Below are 17804 nucleotides of genomic sequence, written 5' to 3'. Positions count from 1 at the left end.
GAGCGAAAGGGGGACTATGGTTTTCCCCTCCGTCCGTGTGTCCGTCCGTCCGTCCGTCCATCTGCCCGTGCGTGCGTGCGTGCGTAAGCGAAGGACCGCATTCGAATTTGGTGTGTGGGTGCAACCCACGTCAAAATCCAAGATGGCCGCCCCCATGTATGTCTGACGCCATGTATGTCTGAACCTTGTGAGCGTAATATCTTGAAAATTAAGCGAAGTACCAACTTCTAATCTGGTGTGTGGGAGTATCTCGGCATAAGGAAGAACCCTATTGAAAATTGGGTCGCCACGTCAAAATCTAAGATGGCCACCACCATATATATGTCTGAACCTTGTGAGCGGAATATCTTGAAAATTAAGCGAAGTACCAACTTCTAATCTGGTGTGTGGGTGTATCTCGGCATAAGGAAGAACGCTATTGAAAATTGGGTCGCCACGTCAAAATCTAAGATGGCCACCACCATATATATGTCTGAACCTTGTGAGCGAAATATCTTGAAAAATAAACGAACTACTAACTTCTAATCTGGTGTGTGGGTGTATCTACGCATAAGGAAGAAGGTTATTGAAAATTGGGTCGCCACGTCAAAATCCAAGATGGCCGCCGCCATGTATGTCTGAACCTTGTGAGCTGAATATCTTGAAAAATAAGCGAAGTACCAACTTCTAATCTGGTTTGTGGGTGTATCTAGGCATAAGGAAGAACGCTATTGAAAATTGTGTCGCCAGGTTAAAATCCAAGATGGCCGCCGCCATGTATGTCTGAGCCTTGTGAGCAAAATATCTTGAAAAATAAACGAACGACTAACGTCTGATCTGGTGTGTGGGTGTATCTACGCATAGGGAAGAACGCTATTGAGAATTGGGTCGCCACGTCAAAATCCAAGATGGCCGCCTTGCGTCTTCCACTTTGTCAACTCGCATCACTTCACCGACGGGGGACCGAGGCGTAACGCTTGTTTCACTTACGTTCCTCACAATTCTGTCTTTCTCTTATTCACACAGTCACACATACATATACATCCACACACACACATACATACACACACACACACACACACACACACACACACACACACACACACACACACACACACACTTAATTAATTGTACAGTATCGGTTGTTCCTAAACTTAAATATAAATAATTCAAAGGATTGTTGTAAATGATGTTAATTTCACAACATCCCATATTCAACTTTGAAATTGTAAACCTCAAACATAGTTCCTCTACCTAAAGCAAGAACCTTAACCTGCAAGAAATTGACTAGTTTCCCGACTGCATGGATCATCAGCCGGGCACCGTTCCTCCTCGAGGTTTCGATCTTTTCAGCCCAGGACCTCTCCAAACGGCGGATACACAACCTCAATCATGGATCCACATCAATAGATGGTAAATCAGTAGATCCACAACCTCAGTTGCGTCCAGGCAGTCATCTGCTTTTACCAATAGATGCAAAAATTTAGTATCATTGCTCGTGACCCCGGAACCAAACAAAAACCGTAATATATATTTACAAGGGCACTCACGGCCCACACACCTCCCACTCTCAACCGCATCCCCCCTCATCTCAAACATGATCAAGAGTAAATATCATCATTTTAAATTCACCCCGTGCATTGCCAAGTCCTAGATATGCCCTTCCCGTCAGATTCAAGAAGCACCCATACCAGACATGGTGTCTCCCTCTGGGAAGTCTAACTGAATGTTGGGAATGACGGCATCGTCTTTCCAAATGAAGACTCCAATAAATAAATCACCAAGCCCGCCATGTTCACACAAGGTAATCCCGCAAGGTTCAAAGTTCACTCACTGACAGGGTTGATCGGGGAGGTTAGGTAGAACTCGCCGTCCACAGGCCTTGCACGGGCCCACATCGTATGGGGCTTTTGCAGTACGGGCTGCAAGATATCAGCTTTTTGGGCGAGTTTATTCAGAAAGTTCTCTAAATCTTTCATTGTGCAGAGGCACACTGCTTTCTCTCAGGTACTTTTCCGAATATTTTCGACTTATTTTAGAATTTTGAACCCTTGTGAGCCATTTTAGGTAACGATCCTTATCTCGCACACAATATATAAGTTCCCTGTCCTGATGACTGCTGTTGCTGAAGGTTTTGTGCATGCACGCCGAGCATTCTGGGGTGGATTATGTCATTTTGAAAGTTGCAAATTGGATTGTAATTATCAATTGTAATCAAACATCAAAGTTTGTCTCTTGTTCTCGAGCAGCCCGGAAGAAAACGACCACGGACTGAAGACTTCGATGCGAGAACCATCGTGGAAGAGATAGACCGGCAGGAGGATCGAAAGAGACCAACGGACCACGAGCACAAAGTACCGAGGCCGGAGCACGTGGCGCAGATGCCCCGCTCAGGGCAGCAGAGCAGACCAGGGCATTGTGGACCGAACCACGGGATGTGCATATATCCGGAGTATGGACAAGGGTGGCCGAAAGACCTGACAATGTTTCGTGCCTGGCTGGGAGGTAAGAGGCAAGACCCTGGTTGGAGAAGTCCTCCAATTGGACAGGGGGCGCTTAGGACGCTCAGGTATCCTCAGGGCACTGTGTACGCATCTCGCTGCCCTCAGGGCACACACCGATTCTGTTGGCTACCTTGCACCCCCTGACATTTATACTCTGGGAGTTTTGGGAGAAATAAGAGAGGAACAATGTCCTGAGGGAATGCAAAGTTGGGGTTTAAACTAACGGTCAACCAAACGATTCAGTGTGAGTCATATCAGAATAAACAGCAAATCAAAACAAATAAGCCAACAGGTGAGACACTTCCGTTGTCAATATGTTTGGACGGATAAAATTCTAAGTGACTTTTGGGATCAGAAAAGGTTTTTAAAAATGCTTATTCAAGAAAGAGACCAATTGTTTAAAATAAACATTTTAAAAATCCAATGACAGGATTTATTTCTTTATTTTAAATCACAAGGATAGGTCGTTTGGTCCTCTTACCTGATATTCATTATAAAATTGATAAACGTGAAACCCAGAGGGACAGTGGGTGGAGTTGGGTAGGAAGATGGAGTGGTGTGGGAGGGAGGGTGGAGTGGTGTGGGAGGCAGGGTGGAGTGGTGTGGGAGGGAGAGTGGAGTGGTGTGGGAGGGAGGGCTGAGGTGGTGTGGGAGGGATAGTGGAAGTGAAGTGGGTGGAGTTGGGTGGGAGGGAAGGTGGAGTGGGTGAGGTTGGGTGGGAGGGGAGGGGGAGGTGGGTGGGTGGGAGGAAATGTGGAGGTTAAGTGGGTGGGGTTGGGTGGGAGGAGTTGGGAGATGTAGATGATCCACTGCCAGGCTTGGGAAGTGGGATTTACACATCTCTTGTTTATAATGACTCCTATCATGGCTGCCATCTAATCAGAATCTGCCAACACTTCCTTCGGATAGATTGAGCAGCGAATCATTCTACGTGTGCTTCCTGCGATGATCACAAACAAGTGATTGTGAAAACTAGTATTGACTTATCATAAAACGAGCAATGAGTTTTGGATCAAAAAAAATAATTAATCATCATCATCATCATCATCATCATCATCATCATCACCTTGGTTACCTTTTGTAACTGAAGCGTGAATTTGCCTGTAGTGGAGGAGCTACTGCACAGACAACTACAGACTGACATAATAAGTGGTGCAATTACCTGGTGTCCAGGGATATCCAAGAATACAAGACCACCTGTGTCCACCTGTGTACAAGACCACCTGTGTACGTTGGGCATGAATTTGCAATTTCTTCAAGATAACTCACCAACATTTCACTAAAGACATCGTGGGATCTTTATCATTCACCAAAGACCATATCTGGTAGTCGGTTCCTCTGGTTTAAAATCCCCCGGACCGAAGGTGCACACATTGATGCCTCGCCCTGTGAAACACCAGGATGGCGCTTTGTACCTGGGTCGAGATTCGAACCTCAGCTAGATAGCTCAGAGGTGAGTGCGCGTACCTCCAGGAAATCCTACAAGACCACTGTGCCACTAAAACTCCACGAAGGCATCAATAAATTATTTGAAAGGTTTTATTGAATTATTTTTTTTAAACATTATGACGTCACAACTGAAGGATCTCTGTTTCATTTGCACACCTGTTATATATTTTTAACACAAACAATAAACACCGATTTTAAATATGTATTAGATTACTCTGTTGTGGAGATTTTATTACTATCACTGCACCGAAAATGGTCATGAATGTCCTGTTTGTAACGAATGTCCCAGAAGATGGATTTGAAAAATGCAAAATTGTTTCCTCAAGTGATGCAAAGGAAAAGGCCTCTCGGTCCATCGCACTGTGCCATATCACAGCTCGTCCCTTTCCTCCATCCCTATCCAACCCTAACTGGACATTCCCCCATTCGTAAACATCCAAAAACATCTTGTCTGAATTCCTACCTAATGTACCCACATTTATCTGGATGAAATTCCTCCCTGATGTACCCACATTTATCTGGATGAAATTCCTCCCTGATGTACCCACATTTATCTGGATGAAATTCCTCCCTGATGTACCCACATTTATCTGGATGAAATTCCTCCCTGATGTACCCACATCGATCTAGTTTGAATACCCACCTGATGTATTCACATCGATCTGGTTGGAATTCCTATCTGATGTACCCACATTTATCTGGATGAAATTCCTCCCTGATGTACCCACATTTATCTGGATGAAATTCCTCCCTGATGTACCCACATTTATCTGGATGAAATTCTTACCTGATGTACCCATATTGATCTGGTTGAAATTCTTACCTCATGCTCCCACATCGATCTAGTTTGAATACCCACCTGATGTATTCACATCGATCTGGTTGGAATTCCTATCTGATGTACCCACATCGATCTGGTTGGAATTCCTATCTGATGTACCCACATTTATCTGGATGAAATTCCTCCCTGATGTACCCACATTTATCTGGATGAAATTCCTCCCTGATGTACCCACATTTATCTGGATGAAATTCTTACCTGATGTACCCATATTGATCTGGTTGAAATTCTTACCTCATGCTCCCACATCGATCTAGTTTGAATACCCACCTGGTGTATTCACATCGATCTGGTTGGAATTCCTATCTGATGTACCCACATCGATCTGGTTGGAATTCCTATCTGATGTACCCATATTGATCTGGTTGAAATTCTTACCTGATGCTCCCACATCGATCTAGTTTGAATACCCACCTGATGTATTCACATCGATCTGGTTGGAATTCCTATCTGATGTACCCATATTTATCTGGTTGAAATTCTTACCTGATGCTCCCACATCGATCTAGTTTGAATACCCACCTGATGTATTCACATCGATCTGGTTGGAATTCCTATCTGATGTACCCATATTGATCTGGTTGAAATTCTTACCTGATGCTCCCACATCGATCTAGTTTGAATACCCACCTGATGTATTCACATCGATCTGGTTGGAATTCCTATCTGATGTACCCACATCGATCTGGTTGAAATTCCTCCCTGATGTACCCACATCGATCTGGTTGAAATTCCTCCCTGATGTACCCACATCTATCTGGATGGAATTCCCACCTGATGCATCCACATAGATCTGGATGGAATTCCCACCTGATGCATCCACATAGATCTGGATGGAATTCCCACCTGATGCATCCACATCTATCTGGATGGAATTCCCACCTGATGCATCCACATAGATCTGGATGGAATTCCCACCTGGTGCATCCACATCGATCTGGTTGGAATTCCTATCTGATGTATCCATATCGATCTGGTTGAAATTCCTACCTGATGCTACCACATCGATCTGGTGGTTGGAATTTCCACCTGATGCACCCACACCGATGTGGTTTGAATTCCCACCTGATGCTACCACATCGATCTGGTGGTTGGAATTTCCACCTGATGCACCCACACCGATGTGGTTTGAATTCCCACCTGATGCTACCACATCGATCTGGTGGTTGGAATTTCCACCTGATGTACCCACATCGATCTGGTTTGAATTTCCACCTGATGTACCCACATTGATCTGGTGGTTGGAATTTCCACCTGATGTACCCACATCGATCTGGTTTGAATTTCCACCTGATGCACCCACATCTTCTTTGAGTACACACGTCTGTGAAGCGATCAAATTTGGCTCTGGAATATCAAGCCAATCATCCCTCTCTCCCCCCGAGACCTCTCCAAATGGTGGAAGATAAGCAAACAGTTGTAGCATTTTGCAAACAAACCTGATTTATTATACCTTCATCTCACAACAATTTCCCAGCAGTTGTGAGTACATTGTCATACAATCTGCAAAAACACACAGAAAATGCATAGTGGGATGATTAATCCAATAACATGGTAAATAATGTAAATGTGATCAATTGCGTTATCTTACAAAGTAAACGTTCGAGGAAAGTGCATTGGTAGGGAATATCACCACAATCAGGGCTGAGTTCAATGGGTCAAGGCTGAGTTCAATGGGTCAAGGCTGAGTCCAATGGGTCAAGGCTGAGTTCAATGGGTCAAGGCTGAGTTCAATGGGTCAGCACCGAGTTCAATGGGTCAAGGCTGAATTCAATGGGTCAAGGCTGAGTTCAATGGGTCAAGGCTGAGTTCAATGGGTCAGGGCCGAGTTAAATGGGTCAGCACCGAGTTAAATGGGTCAAGGCTGAGTTAAATGGGTCAGCACCGAGTTCAATGGGTCAAGGCTGAGTTCAATGGGTCAGGGCTGAGTTCAATGGGTCAGGGCTGAGTTCAATGGGTCAGGGCTGAGTTCAATGGGTCAGGGCCGAGTTCAATGGGTCAGCACCGAGTTCAATGGGTCAAGGCTGAGTTAAATGGGTCAGAGCCGAGTTCAAAGGGTCGTGGCAGAGTTAGATGGGTCAGCACCGAGTTCAATGGGTCAAGGCTGAGTTCAAAGGCTCATGGCAGAGTTCAATGGGTCAAGGCTGAGTTCAATGGGTCAGGGCTGAGTTGAATGCATGTGGTTTTTATGTTGATGTTGTAGGAAATATATAACCGGAGTAATAAACAAAGGTCAGCGAAAAGCAAACAAGATGGTTCAAGGACTTGGTGATAGGGAAGAGAAAGGAAAGGCAGTATGAAGCACTGTTTGGCAGGAAAATAGGAGATTCCACGGAATCCTCTGGAATATTAAGAACAAATCTAAACACATACAGGTTGGAGGAATGAAAAGACAAATGGAATGTGAAAGAAACGAAGTGTATCGGGGAAGAGTAAGGCGGGAATGGAAGTTTAATGTGAAGAGGAGGGAGAGGAGGACAAGCAAGAAGAATGTTTGGGTTGGAAGTGGAGGAGGGCTGGGATGGAGTCAAATATCCTACCATTTTGTGTTGCTATTACGTAGATTCCCCCAAAAGGTCATGAAGGTGATTAGAAATGTGTTTGCGGATTTTTGAGCATTTTCCTTTACATTTTATCAATTTTCTAACAATTTCATTTTATCAATTTCCTACCTGTTTTTTCATGTTTCTACAGACTTGGCATTTAATATGGAATATTTTTTTTGTGGGGGTGAACTTACTTTTCAAGATGTCTTAGCACCAAAAGTTCATTGGAATTATGTTGAAATTATTCTAGATTTTGTTAATGTGACCTTTAAAAGAAACAAAAACCACATTTGACATTTCGAAACAAATAAATTGATCCTTGAAAGTGATGTAAACTGATATCGAACTCAATTCATGGACAGTACTGTGTTAAACTTCTGTACGTTTTCCAGAAGTATCTCTTTATTTTGCACATTAGCCAAAAATTTTTTTAACAAAAACAAAAGTTAAATTACGACTGGGATTACGGACAGTAAAATTACAGTTCAGTACTTTGTGTAACCCCACGAGCATTCAGGAGAGCACGTACACGTTGAGGCATGCTGTTCACGAGATTTGCTAAGGTTTGGACAGGAATCGCTTGCCATGCAGTGACAATAGTCTGCTGCAATTCACGCACAGAGGTCGGCTGCTGGTCCAAGTGGTCGATTTGACGCGTTAATTCTGCCCACAAGTTCTCTATCGGATTCATATCCGGGGACATGGCAGGCCACTCCATATGCTCTACACCACGGTCAGCAAGAAAGTGTTGAATCATGCGAGCACGATGAGGCCGTGCATTGTCATCTTGGAAGACAAAGTTTCCTCAAAAGGCTGCACGAGCAAATGGAAGCAATGTTTCTTCCAGAATGGCCCTGTACTTGAACTGGTTCAGGTTTCCATTCAGAACAGCCAGGTCAGTTTTGCCCCCTGCATGAAAAGCAGCCCAAACAGTCACCCCACCACCTCCAGCTTGGACTCTTGGCACTATACAATCTTTGTTGTAGGCTTCATGCACTTGTCTGCGCACTCGGATGTGGCCATCTTGATGATAGACCAGAAATCTAGACTCGTCACTGAAGATCACGTGATTCCAGTGTCCTGGAATCATTGACGGTGCTCTCTGGCCCACTGCAATCGGCGCTGGCGGTGTTGTCTGGTCTGGCGTGGCTTGCTCAGGGGACGCCTGGCACGATAGCCTGCTTGAACCAGTCGTTGGTTGACTAGCCTTCTGGATACAGGCACATTTGTCAGTTGCTGCCACTCAGCCCTAAGCCGATTAGCTGACTTTGTACGGCTATTGCGGACTAACCGGTGCAGCTGGCGATCATCCCTCCTTGTGGTTCTGCAGGGACGTCCTGGCCTCGGTATTGGAGTAGGGACACCCCTCTGAGCATTTCGTTTCAGGATCTTTGACACCTGACCTTGAGTGATGCCATACTGCCGAGCAATAGCACGCTCTTTCATGCCGTAATTTCGTAAAGCCACCACTCCATGACAAACAGCATTGTCGAGTTGACGGACCATCTCCAGAGGAAGCGGCAATAACTTTTGGAGACGTGCAGCAGTTGTTTTCCACTAATACAGAACGCAACAACCCTTGTATACCTGACTGTGAAGCCAATCGTCAAATGCACCTGTCCGTACATTTTGCCACGCCACCTGTGATATAATCCTGTTGTTGACTTCTTGCTGCGACAGACAATCAGTGGCATGGTTCTTTTAACAAATAAATCACCAAAGTGTAAAAGAAACTCACCAGATTGATATACTGAGTTAAGAAAGTAAACCCAAGTCAAGTAAAAAAAAAATTCCATATTAAATGCCAAGTCTGTATCTTTCCAAAGGCAAATAAAATTATATATTTATCCTTTTAGCTCCTTGTTAAGTGCATTTGTTTATTTTCGTTTGTCTTACCAAAAAGAGACAATATGGTCGCAGGTGTTTGTCCAGATCTGACGCGAGCCAGGTAGTACACTGCTAAGCCAGCGAGGAATAGAACCGCACTAGCCAGGGAGGTAGTCCAGGTGTAGCGAAGTTGGAGGATGGCCAGCAGGATGGAGGGGATCAAACACAATGCTGGCACTGTCGGGGGCAACTGCAACAGGCAAGGAACTTTTTAGTTGGCAATTAAATGAAGGACTTGGGTGATTTTTAAGGAATTCAAGAAATGAGGTAACCAATTCAAGACATTATTGCTAAGTGCTGTAACACTACGATAACTTGGCCAATCAGTGAAACATTTTGCGAATGCTGTTCTTTGCATATTTTAGGACATATCTCTGCATTTTAGGACATATCCTGCATTTTAGGACATATCTCTGCTCACCTTCACTCCTTCATTCCTCTTTGCTCCCACCTCTGGAACAAACTCCCTCACTCTCTTCAATCCCACTCCTCCCTCCAGGTCTTTAAAACAGCTGTTCACCACCATCGCTTATCTTCCCCGATGCAAACCCTTGATCTCTTCTACCCCCGTTAATTCACCCCAGATCCACTTTTTTTTGAAATCCCGACTTATTTCTTTCCTGGAAGTTCTAGCAGTGTTCATGTGTTTTACACCTCTCCCACCCCGCCCCCCACCCCCCGCCTTCCCATGCCTTCTCCCCCCAAGCCCTCTCCCTCCCACAGATCTCCTGATGTCCCTGTTCTCTGCTGTTGTACTTGTGTGCTTCCCTCTCTCTTCCCATCTTATCTCCCGCTCCCTTTATTGTATGTTTTGTGTGTCGGTTTTTTTTTTGTGATTGATATTTGCTCTTCCACGAGCCTCGATCTTGCATACAAATTTTTTTTAAAATAAATGGTGCACATTCTGAGAAAGATGGAGCGATGGGAGATGCCGCATCTCCATTGGTTGTCCCTGTGGAAAGACCGAATTCAGTTGTCCATCTTATTGAGCTAGGCATTTTGGGAGTTTCGAGTATTTTCTCAGCTGGTTTACATTGCTGAAAATAAACATGGTACCGGTAATTTGACCAAAACGGACTTTTGGCCCACCCTGTACATGTATGACAGTCAAAGCCTGAATACGTGCAATGGAGCAGTCACACAGATGTCCTTCCCGAAATACTGGAGCACAGTCAAAAGCTTTGGCATTTCACTAAATTTGGCATTTGTGAGTCTGGCGGTTCACCCATCTCTCATTAGGACAGGTCTCCCTTACCACCTGCCCCTGGTGTTAACTCAGCCTGGGAATTCTTCCACAGAAATCTGCTGTCTCTCTTCTGCACAGATTCATCCCATCTCGTTTTCCATTATCCTACCCTTCTTCTGCCTGGTGGTGCACTGCATCCTGGGGTGATGCAGTTGCTCTGAAACAACTTGCCTTCTCTTTCTGGAAGGCAAATCTCACCGAAGGCCATTTCAATGCATTCCAAAAAGTCCACAAGAAGTTTGTCCACTCTCTGGAGAGCCAGAAAACAACATCTGTCCAACCTGAAAATTGAACTTTCAAACTTGTCTCCCTCCTCTAAAACATGGTGGTGCCTTGTTAAGTCCGTCTCTGGAGTATGCTCCCCTTTCCATCCCTTCTGTCTCTTCAAATGGCACCACAGCCGACTCCACTCGTGAGAAGGCCGAATGCCTCAATTCTGTGTTTGCGTACAAATCTCGTGTCCCCATCCCCTCACTCTCGGTACCCATCCTTCGCTGTCATACCCAACTGTTCCTGGACTCGGTATCTTTTGCACCTAAGAAGGTTGAGAAGGGTCTTTCAACCCTCGGCTCTGCCTCTGCTACTGGACCGGATGGCATCAGCTCACGTGTCCTAAAATACTGCTTTGCCGCTCTTTCCCATCCTCTCTCTCAACTTTTCACCCTATAATTTGTGCTTGGCCATCTTCCATCTCCTTGAAAATCCGCTAACATTACTGCACTGCATAAAAAGGTTGAAAAACAGAGCCCTCAACTACAAACTTATCAGCTTACTTCCGAATCATCAGCAAGGTCGTGGAATCCATCTTCAAAGTTCATATGAAAACCTTCCTTTTCTCCAACAACCTCATCTCAGATCACCAATTTGGTGTCACACCAAATCATTCCAACAACCTCATCTCTTGGACATGCTGTTTCTACTCACCCAACAATAAATGGAGGCCCTCAATGTCAGACATGAGATCAGGGTCGTCTCTCCGGACATATGGCATGCTTTTGATACAGTGCTGTGGCATCCCACCTCTCCACCTCCACCTTCCCTCCCACCCAACTCCACCCTCTCCACCTCCACCTTCCCTCTCATCCAACTCCATCCACTCCACCTCCACCTTCCCTCCTACCCAACTCCATCCACTCCACCTCTAATTTTCCTCCCAACCACTTCACCTCCACGTTCCCTCCCACCCAGCCCCACCCACCTTCCCTCCCACCCACTTCACCTCCACCTTCCCTCTCACCCACCCACTCCACCTTCCCTCCCACTAACCCCACCCACTCCAACTCCACCTTCCGTCCCACCTTCCCTCCCACTAACCCCACCCACCCACTCCACCTTCCCTCCCACCCACCCACTCCACCTTCCCTCCCACCTTCCCTCCCACTAACCCCACCCACTTCACCTCCACCTTCCCTCCCACCCAACCCCACCCATATTCCCTCCCACCCACCCACTTCACCTCCACCTTCCCTCCCACCCACCCACTCCACCTTCCCTCCCACTAACCCCACCCACTCCACCTACACCTTCCCTCCCACCCAACTCCATCCATTCCACCTCTAACTTTCCTCCCACCCACTCCACCTCCACCTTCCCTCTCACCCAACTCCACCCACTCCACCTCCACCTTCCCTCCTACCCAACTCCATCCATTCCACCTCTAACTTTCCTCCCACCCACTCCACCTCCACCTTCCCTCCCACCCAACTCCACCCACTTCACCTCCACCTTCCCTCCAACCCACCCACTCCACCTTCCCTCCCACTAACCCCACCCACTCCACCTCCACCTTCCGTCCCACCTTCCCTCCCACTAACCCCACCCACCCACTCCACCTTCCCTCCCACCCACCCACTCCACCTTCCCTCCCACCTTCCCTCCCACTAACCCCACCCACTTCACCTCCACCTTCCCTCCCACCCACCCACTACATCTTCCCTCCCACCTTCCCTCCCACTAACCCCACCCACTCCACCTCCACCTTCCCTCCTACCCAACTCTATACAATCCACCTCTAATTTTCCTCCCACCCACTCCGCCTCCACCTTCCCTCTCACCCAACTCCACCCACTTCACCTCCACCTTCCCTCCAACCCACCCACTACATCTTCCCTCCCACCTTCCCTCCCACTAACCCCACCGACTCCACCTCCACCTTTCCTCCCACCCAACTCAACCCACTTCACCTCCACCTTCCCTCCCACCCAACCCCGCCCACATTCCCTCCCACCCACTTCACCTCCACCTTCCCTCCCACCCACCCACTACATCTTCCCTCCCACCTTTCCTCCCACTAACCCCACCCACTCCACCTCCACCTTCCCTCCCACCCAACTCCACCCACTTCACCTCCACCTTCCCTCCCACCCACCCACTCCATCTTCCCTCCCACCCACCCACTCCATCTTCCCTCCCACCTTCCCTCCCACTAACCCCACCCACTCCACCTCCACCTTCCCTCCCACCCAACTCCATCCCTACAGTGTAGCTCTCCAAACTGTCGTCTGCCTATGGCATCCAAGGCCAAATCCACACATGGTCTCGTAGCCAACGTGTGGCTCTCAACGGAATCCTTTCATCTCCTCTCCCTGTCAAGGCTGGAGTACCCCAAGGTAGTGTTCTGGGCCCAGTCTTATTCCTGATCTTCATCAATGATCTCTCTGACTCTCTGGAACATCCCCTTTACCTATTTGCTGATGAGTTCACCTCTGCTGTTTGTGTTCCCTCTCTCTGCTGTTCCTTTTGTCCTGTTGCATACCGATACGTTCAGTGTTCAAGTATTACCTCTTGCACGGGCCTCAACAATGTATACAAAAAAAACTAAACGTAACCCAATACGTCACCACCCTCAGACGGTACCTCGAACAGCCAATGTACCACCAGCTTCGCCCACCGTAAATACAAGAGTCCGACGCATGCCAGCACCATAAAGAGACAGTAGGTGAAGACGATGTAATAGATGAGTGACACAATGTCGGCAAAGAAGTACACGAGAGTGATGACGCACTGCAAACACGAAACACCAGGCCCATGGTTAGCTGGGGTTTCTTGTTACCTGAAAAGCAATGTGGTAACATTGTTATGGATGCTCAGTGGCATCATGCAGGAAGTGATTGAGTGTTTTGAGCTTTTGCCCTCTCCAGCCAGACATCTTGCCGGTGAAATAGTGAGGAAATGTCCCTTCACTTACATTGAGGAGGAGGGCAGGCACCGGGGTGAGCCACGTGATGTGCAACATGGAGAACACATCTGGTAGGTCACCTTCGATGGATCCGTTCACAAACAGCCTGGAAAACATGAAGAGGCCCCATTCAAATCAAAATCCTAGCCAAAACCCTCATTAGGAGATTATTCCAACTCTTTGAAATGTGTATTAGTAACTCAGTGCTTGCGAAGGTGCGAGTCTGATGGGTGTTTGGTGGTGGGCAGGTGAGGAGAGTCAGTGCGGACTAATCAAGGAGACCCTCTGATGAAAGATTAATGGCTGAAACGACAGCCTTGCTTTCTTCCCGATGGTGCTGAGGACACCTTTGCTTTCCATGGCAGTTAGCACCCCTTTTCTTTCCATGGCAGTTAGCACACCTTCGCTATCCATGGCAGTTAACACACCTTTGCTTTCCATGGCAGTTAGCACACCTTTTCTTTCCATGGCAGTTAGCACACCTTTTCTTTCCATGGCAGTTAGCACACCTTTTCTTTCCATGGCAGTTAGCACACCTTTTCTTTCCATGGCAGTTAGCACACCTTTGCTTTCCATGGCAGTTAGCACACCTTTGCTTTCCATGGCAGTTAGCACACCTTTGCTTTCCATGGCAGTTAGCACACCTTTGCTTTCCATGGCAGTTAGCACACCTTTGCTTTCCATGGCAGTTAACACACCTTTTCTTTCCATGGCAGTTAGCACACCTTTGCTTTCCATGGCAGTTAGCACACATTTGCTTTCCATGGCAGTTAGCACACCTTTGCTTTCCATGGCAGTTAGCACACCTTTGCTTTCCATGGCAGTTAGCACACCTTTGCTTTCCATGGCAGTTAGCACACCTTTGCTTTCCATGGCAGTTAGCACACCTTTGCTTTCCATGGCAGTTAGCACACCTTTGCTTTCCATGGGAGTTAGCACACCTTTGCTTTCCATGGCAGTTAGCACACCTTTGCTTTCCATGGCAGTTAACACACCTTTGCCTTCCATGGCAGTTAACACACCTTTGCTTTCCATGGCAGTTAGCACACCTTTGCTTTTCATGGCAGTTAGCACACCTTTTCTTTCCATGGCAGTTAGCACACCTTTTCTTTCCATGGCAGTTAGCACACCTTTGCTTTCCATGGCAGTTAGCACACCTTTTCTTTCCATGGCAGTTAGCACACCTTCGCTATCCATGGCAGTTAACACACCTTTGCTTTCCATGGCAGTAAGCACACCTTTGCTTTCCATGGCAGTTAGCACACCTTTGCTTTCCATGGCAGTTAGCACACCTTTGCTTTCCATGGCAGTTAGCACACCTTTTCTTTCCATGGCAGTTAGCACCCCTTTGCTTTCCATGGCAGTTAACACACCTTTGCTTTCCATGGCAGTTAGCACACCTTTGCTTTCCATGGCAGTTAACACACCTTTGCTTTCCATGGCAGTTAGCACACCTTTGCTTTCCATGGCAGTTAGCACACCTTTTCTTTCCATGGCAGTTAGCACACCTTCTCTTTCCATGGCAGTCAGCACACCTTTGCTTTCCATGGCAGTTAGCACACCTTTGCTTTCCATGGCAGTTAGCACACCTTTGCTTTCCATGGCAGTTAGCACACCTTCTCTTTCCATGGCAGTTAGCACACCTTTGCTTTCCTTGGCAGTTAACACACCTTCTCTTTCCCTGGCAGTTAGCACACCTTTGCTTTCCATGGCAGTTAGCACACCTTTGCTTTCCATGGCAGTTAGCACACCTTTGCTTTCCATGGCAGTTAGCACACCTTTGCTTTTCATGGCAGTTAGCACACCTTTGCTTTCCATGGCAATTAGCACACCTTCTCTTTCCATGGCAGTTAGCACACCTTTGCTTTCCTTGGCAGTTAACACACCTTCTCTTTCCCTGGCAGTTAGCACACCTTTGCTTTCCATGGCAGTTAGCACACCTTTGCTTTCCATGGCAGTTAGCACACCTTTGTTTTCCATGGCAGTTAGCACACCTTTTCTTTCCATGACAGTTAGCACACCTTTTCTTTCCATGGCAGTTAGCACACCTTTGCTTTCCATGGCAGTTAGCACACCTTTGCTTTCCATGGCAGTTAGCACACCTTTGCTTTTCCATGGCAGTTAGCACACCTTTGCTTTCCATGGCAGTTAGCACACCTTTGCTTTTCATGGCAGTTAGCACACCTTTGCTTTTCATGGCAGTTAGCACACCTTTGCTTTCCATGGCAGTTAGCACACCTTCGCTTTCCGTGGCAGTCAGCACACCTTTGCTTTCCATGGCAGTTAACACACCTTTGCTTTCCATGGCAGTTAGCACACCTTCTCTTTCCATGGCAGTTAGCACACCTTCTCTTTCCATGGCAGTTAGCACACCTTTGCTTTCCTTGGCAGTTAACACACCTTCTCTTTCCCTGGCAGTTAGCACACCTTTGCTTTCCATGGCAGTTAGCACACCTTCTCTTTCCATGGCAGTTAGCACACCTTCTCTTTCCCTGGCAGTTAGCACACCTTTGCTTTCCATGGCAGTTAGCACACCTTCTCTTTCCCTGGCAGTTAGCACACCTTTGCTTTCCATGGCAGTTAGCACACCTTTGCTTTCCATGGCAGTTAGCACACCTTCTCTTTCCATGGCAGTTAGCACACCTTTGCTTTCCTTGGCAGTTAACACACCTTCTCTTTCCATGGCAGTTAGCACACCTTTGCTTTCCATGGCAGTTAGCACACCTTTGCTTTCCTTGGCAGTTAACACACCTTCTCTTTCCCTGGCAGTTAGCACACCTTTGCTTTCCATGGCAGTTAGCACACCTTTGCTTTCCTTGGCAGTTAACACACCTTCTCTTTCCCTGGCAGTTAGCACACCTTTGCTTTCCATGGCAGTTAGCACACCTTCTCTTTCCCTGGCAGTTAGCACACCTTTGCTTTCCATGGCAGTTAGCACACCTTTGCTTTCCATGGCAGTTAGCACACCTTTGCTTTCCATGGCAGTTAGCACACCTTTGCTTTCCTTGGCAGTTAACACACCTTCTCTTTCCATGGCAGTTAGCACACCTTTGCTTTCCATGGCAGTTAGCACACCTTTGCTTTCCATGGCAGTTCGCACATCAACCATCAGTTGATAAACCAATTATTACCGTGTTTTCATATATTAAACCCACTGTTACCAACAAACATGCATGGGGTGGACAAGATGGATGCAGAAGGAAATTAAAGGAGAGAAAACTGGAAAATTGGAAGGAGGGATTTGGGTGGGATTTGGCATTTAATGCACCACACAGTACAATTCGGTTCTCTCTCTTCCCAGAATTACCATTTAAACATTCTTTACGTATACCTGAACATCGGGCACAAAATGATATTTGTAAATTCCCTTTCTTACTTTTATTAACACACACACACACACACACACACACACACACACACACACACACACACACACACACACACACACACACACACACACACACACACACACACACACACACACACACACACACACACACTAAACCACCACCACCACAATTCAGACAACGAAGGAAGCAACAACCCTCCTGCCTTTTCAAACGCTTTGGGCGGGAAAACCCATTAAAGCCAGAGCGGCTGCTACTCCGAGGAGGACTCAAGCTCGTGGATGAATGATGATGGACAGCAGAAGGAGGTGTGGGCTGGTGCGCACACCAATGAGAACGCGCTGTTTTGTGTCAAATGGCAAGCCACGACCCTCGCTCCCGGGAATTCCACTTCCCATGAACTCTGATCCCACAAGTCTCCGCCCCGCTCAAGCTGTTTAAAAGGTGGAAACCCAGACCGATCATCACTATTGGCACGCGCTGGGGACCCCCGTGATAACTTGCCTGCCTGGTTGAGCCATCAACGAGTACCGATTGTGCTTGAGCCAGGACCAATTGCGCTAGAGCCAGGACCAATTGTGCTTGAGCCAGGACCAATTGCACTGGAGCCAGGACTGATTGCGCTGGAGCCAGGACCAATTGCGCTGGAGCCAGGACCAATTGCGCTGGAGCCAGGACCAATTGCGCTTGAGCCAGGACCAATTGCGCTGGAGCCAGGACCAATTGTGCTTGAGCCAGGACCAATTGCACTGGAGCCAGGACTGATTGCACTGGAGCCAGGACTGATTGCACTGGAGCCAGGACCAATTGCGCTAGAGCCAGGACCA

At 47.2% G+C, this 17804-nt stretch overlaps 2 protein-coding genes across 6 annotated transcripts in view; one reads left to right on the top strand and one right to left on the bottom strand.

The window, feature by feature from the left end:
• The window catches only part of LOC137427069 (uncharacterized), a 31785-nt gene extending 28878 nt beyond the window's left edge, over positions 1–2907 (top strand). For all 3 annotated transcript variants that reach the window (XM_078778711.1, XM_078778712.1, XM_078778713.1), the window contains one exon: positions 2229–2907. In XM_078778711.1, the coding sequence (XP_078634837.1) occupies positions 2229–2627 (399 nt within the window). In that variant the 3' untranslated portion in view covers positions 2628–2907. The remainder of the gene's footprint in view (positions 1–2228) is intronic.
• A 1084-nt stretch (positions 2908–3991) lies between these two features.
• Positions 3992–17804, bottom strand: part of LOC137427070 (Y+L amino acid transporter 2-like) — a 29489-nt gene continuing 15676 nt past the window's right edge. For 2 of the 3 annotated variants that reach the window (XM_068116206.2, XM_068116207.2), the window contains 4 exons: positions 13640–13736; positions 13309–13455; positions 9216–9396; positions 3992–6276 (listed from right to left, as the gene is read on the bottom strand). In XM_068116206.2, coding sequence (XP_067972307.2) covers positions 6221–6276; positions 9216–9396; positions 13309–13455; positions 13640–13736 — 481 coding nt within the window. In that variant the 3' untranslated portion in view covers positions 3992–6220. The remainder of the gene's footprint in view (positions 6277–9215; positions 9397–13308; positions 13456–13639; positions 13737–17804) is intronic. The other variant, XR_013623572.1, reaches the window with a different exon arrangement.

The sequence above is a fragment of the Myxine glutinosa genome, chromosome 5 (assembly GCF_964187855.1).
Source record: "Myxine glutinosa chromosome 5, kmMyxGlut1.1, whole genome shotgun sequence".
Lineage (NCBI taxonomy): Eukaryota > Metazoa > Chordata > Myxini > Myxiniformes > Myxinidae > Myxine > Myxine glutinosa.
Note: the sequence above shows the minus strand (reverse complement) of the source record. Positions and strands in the feature narration are given on the sequence as shown.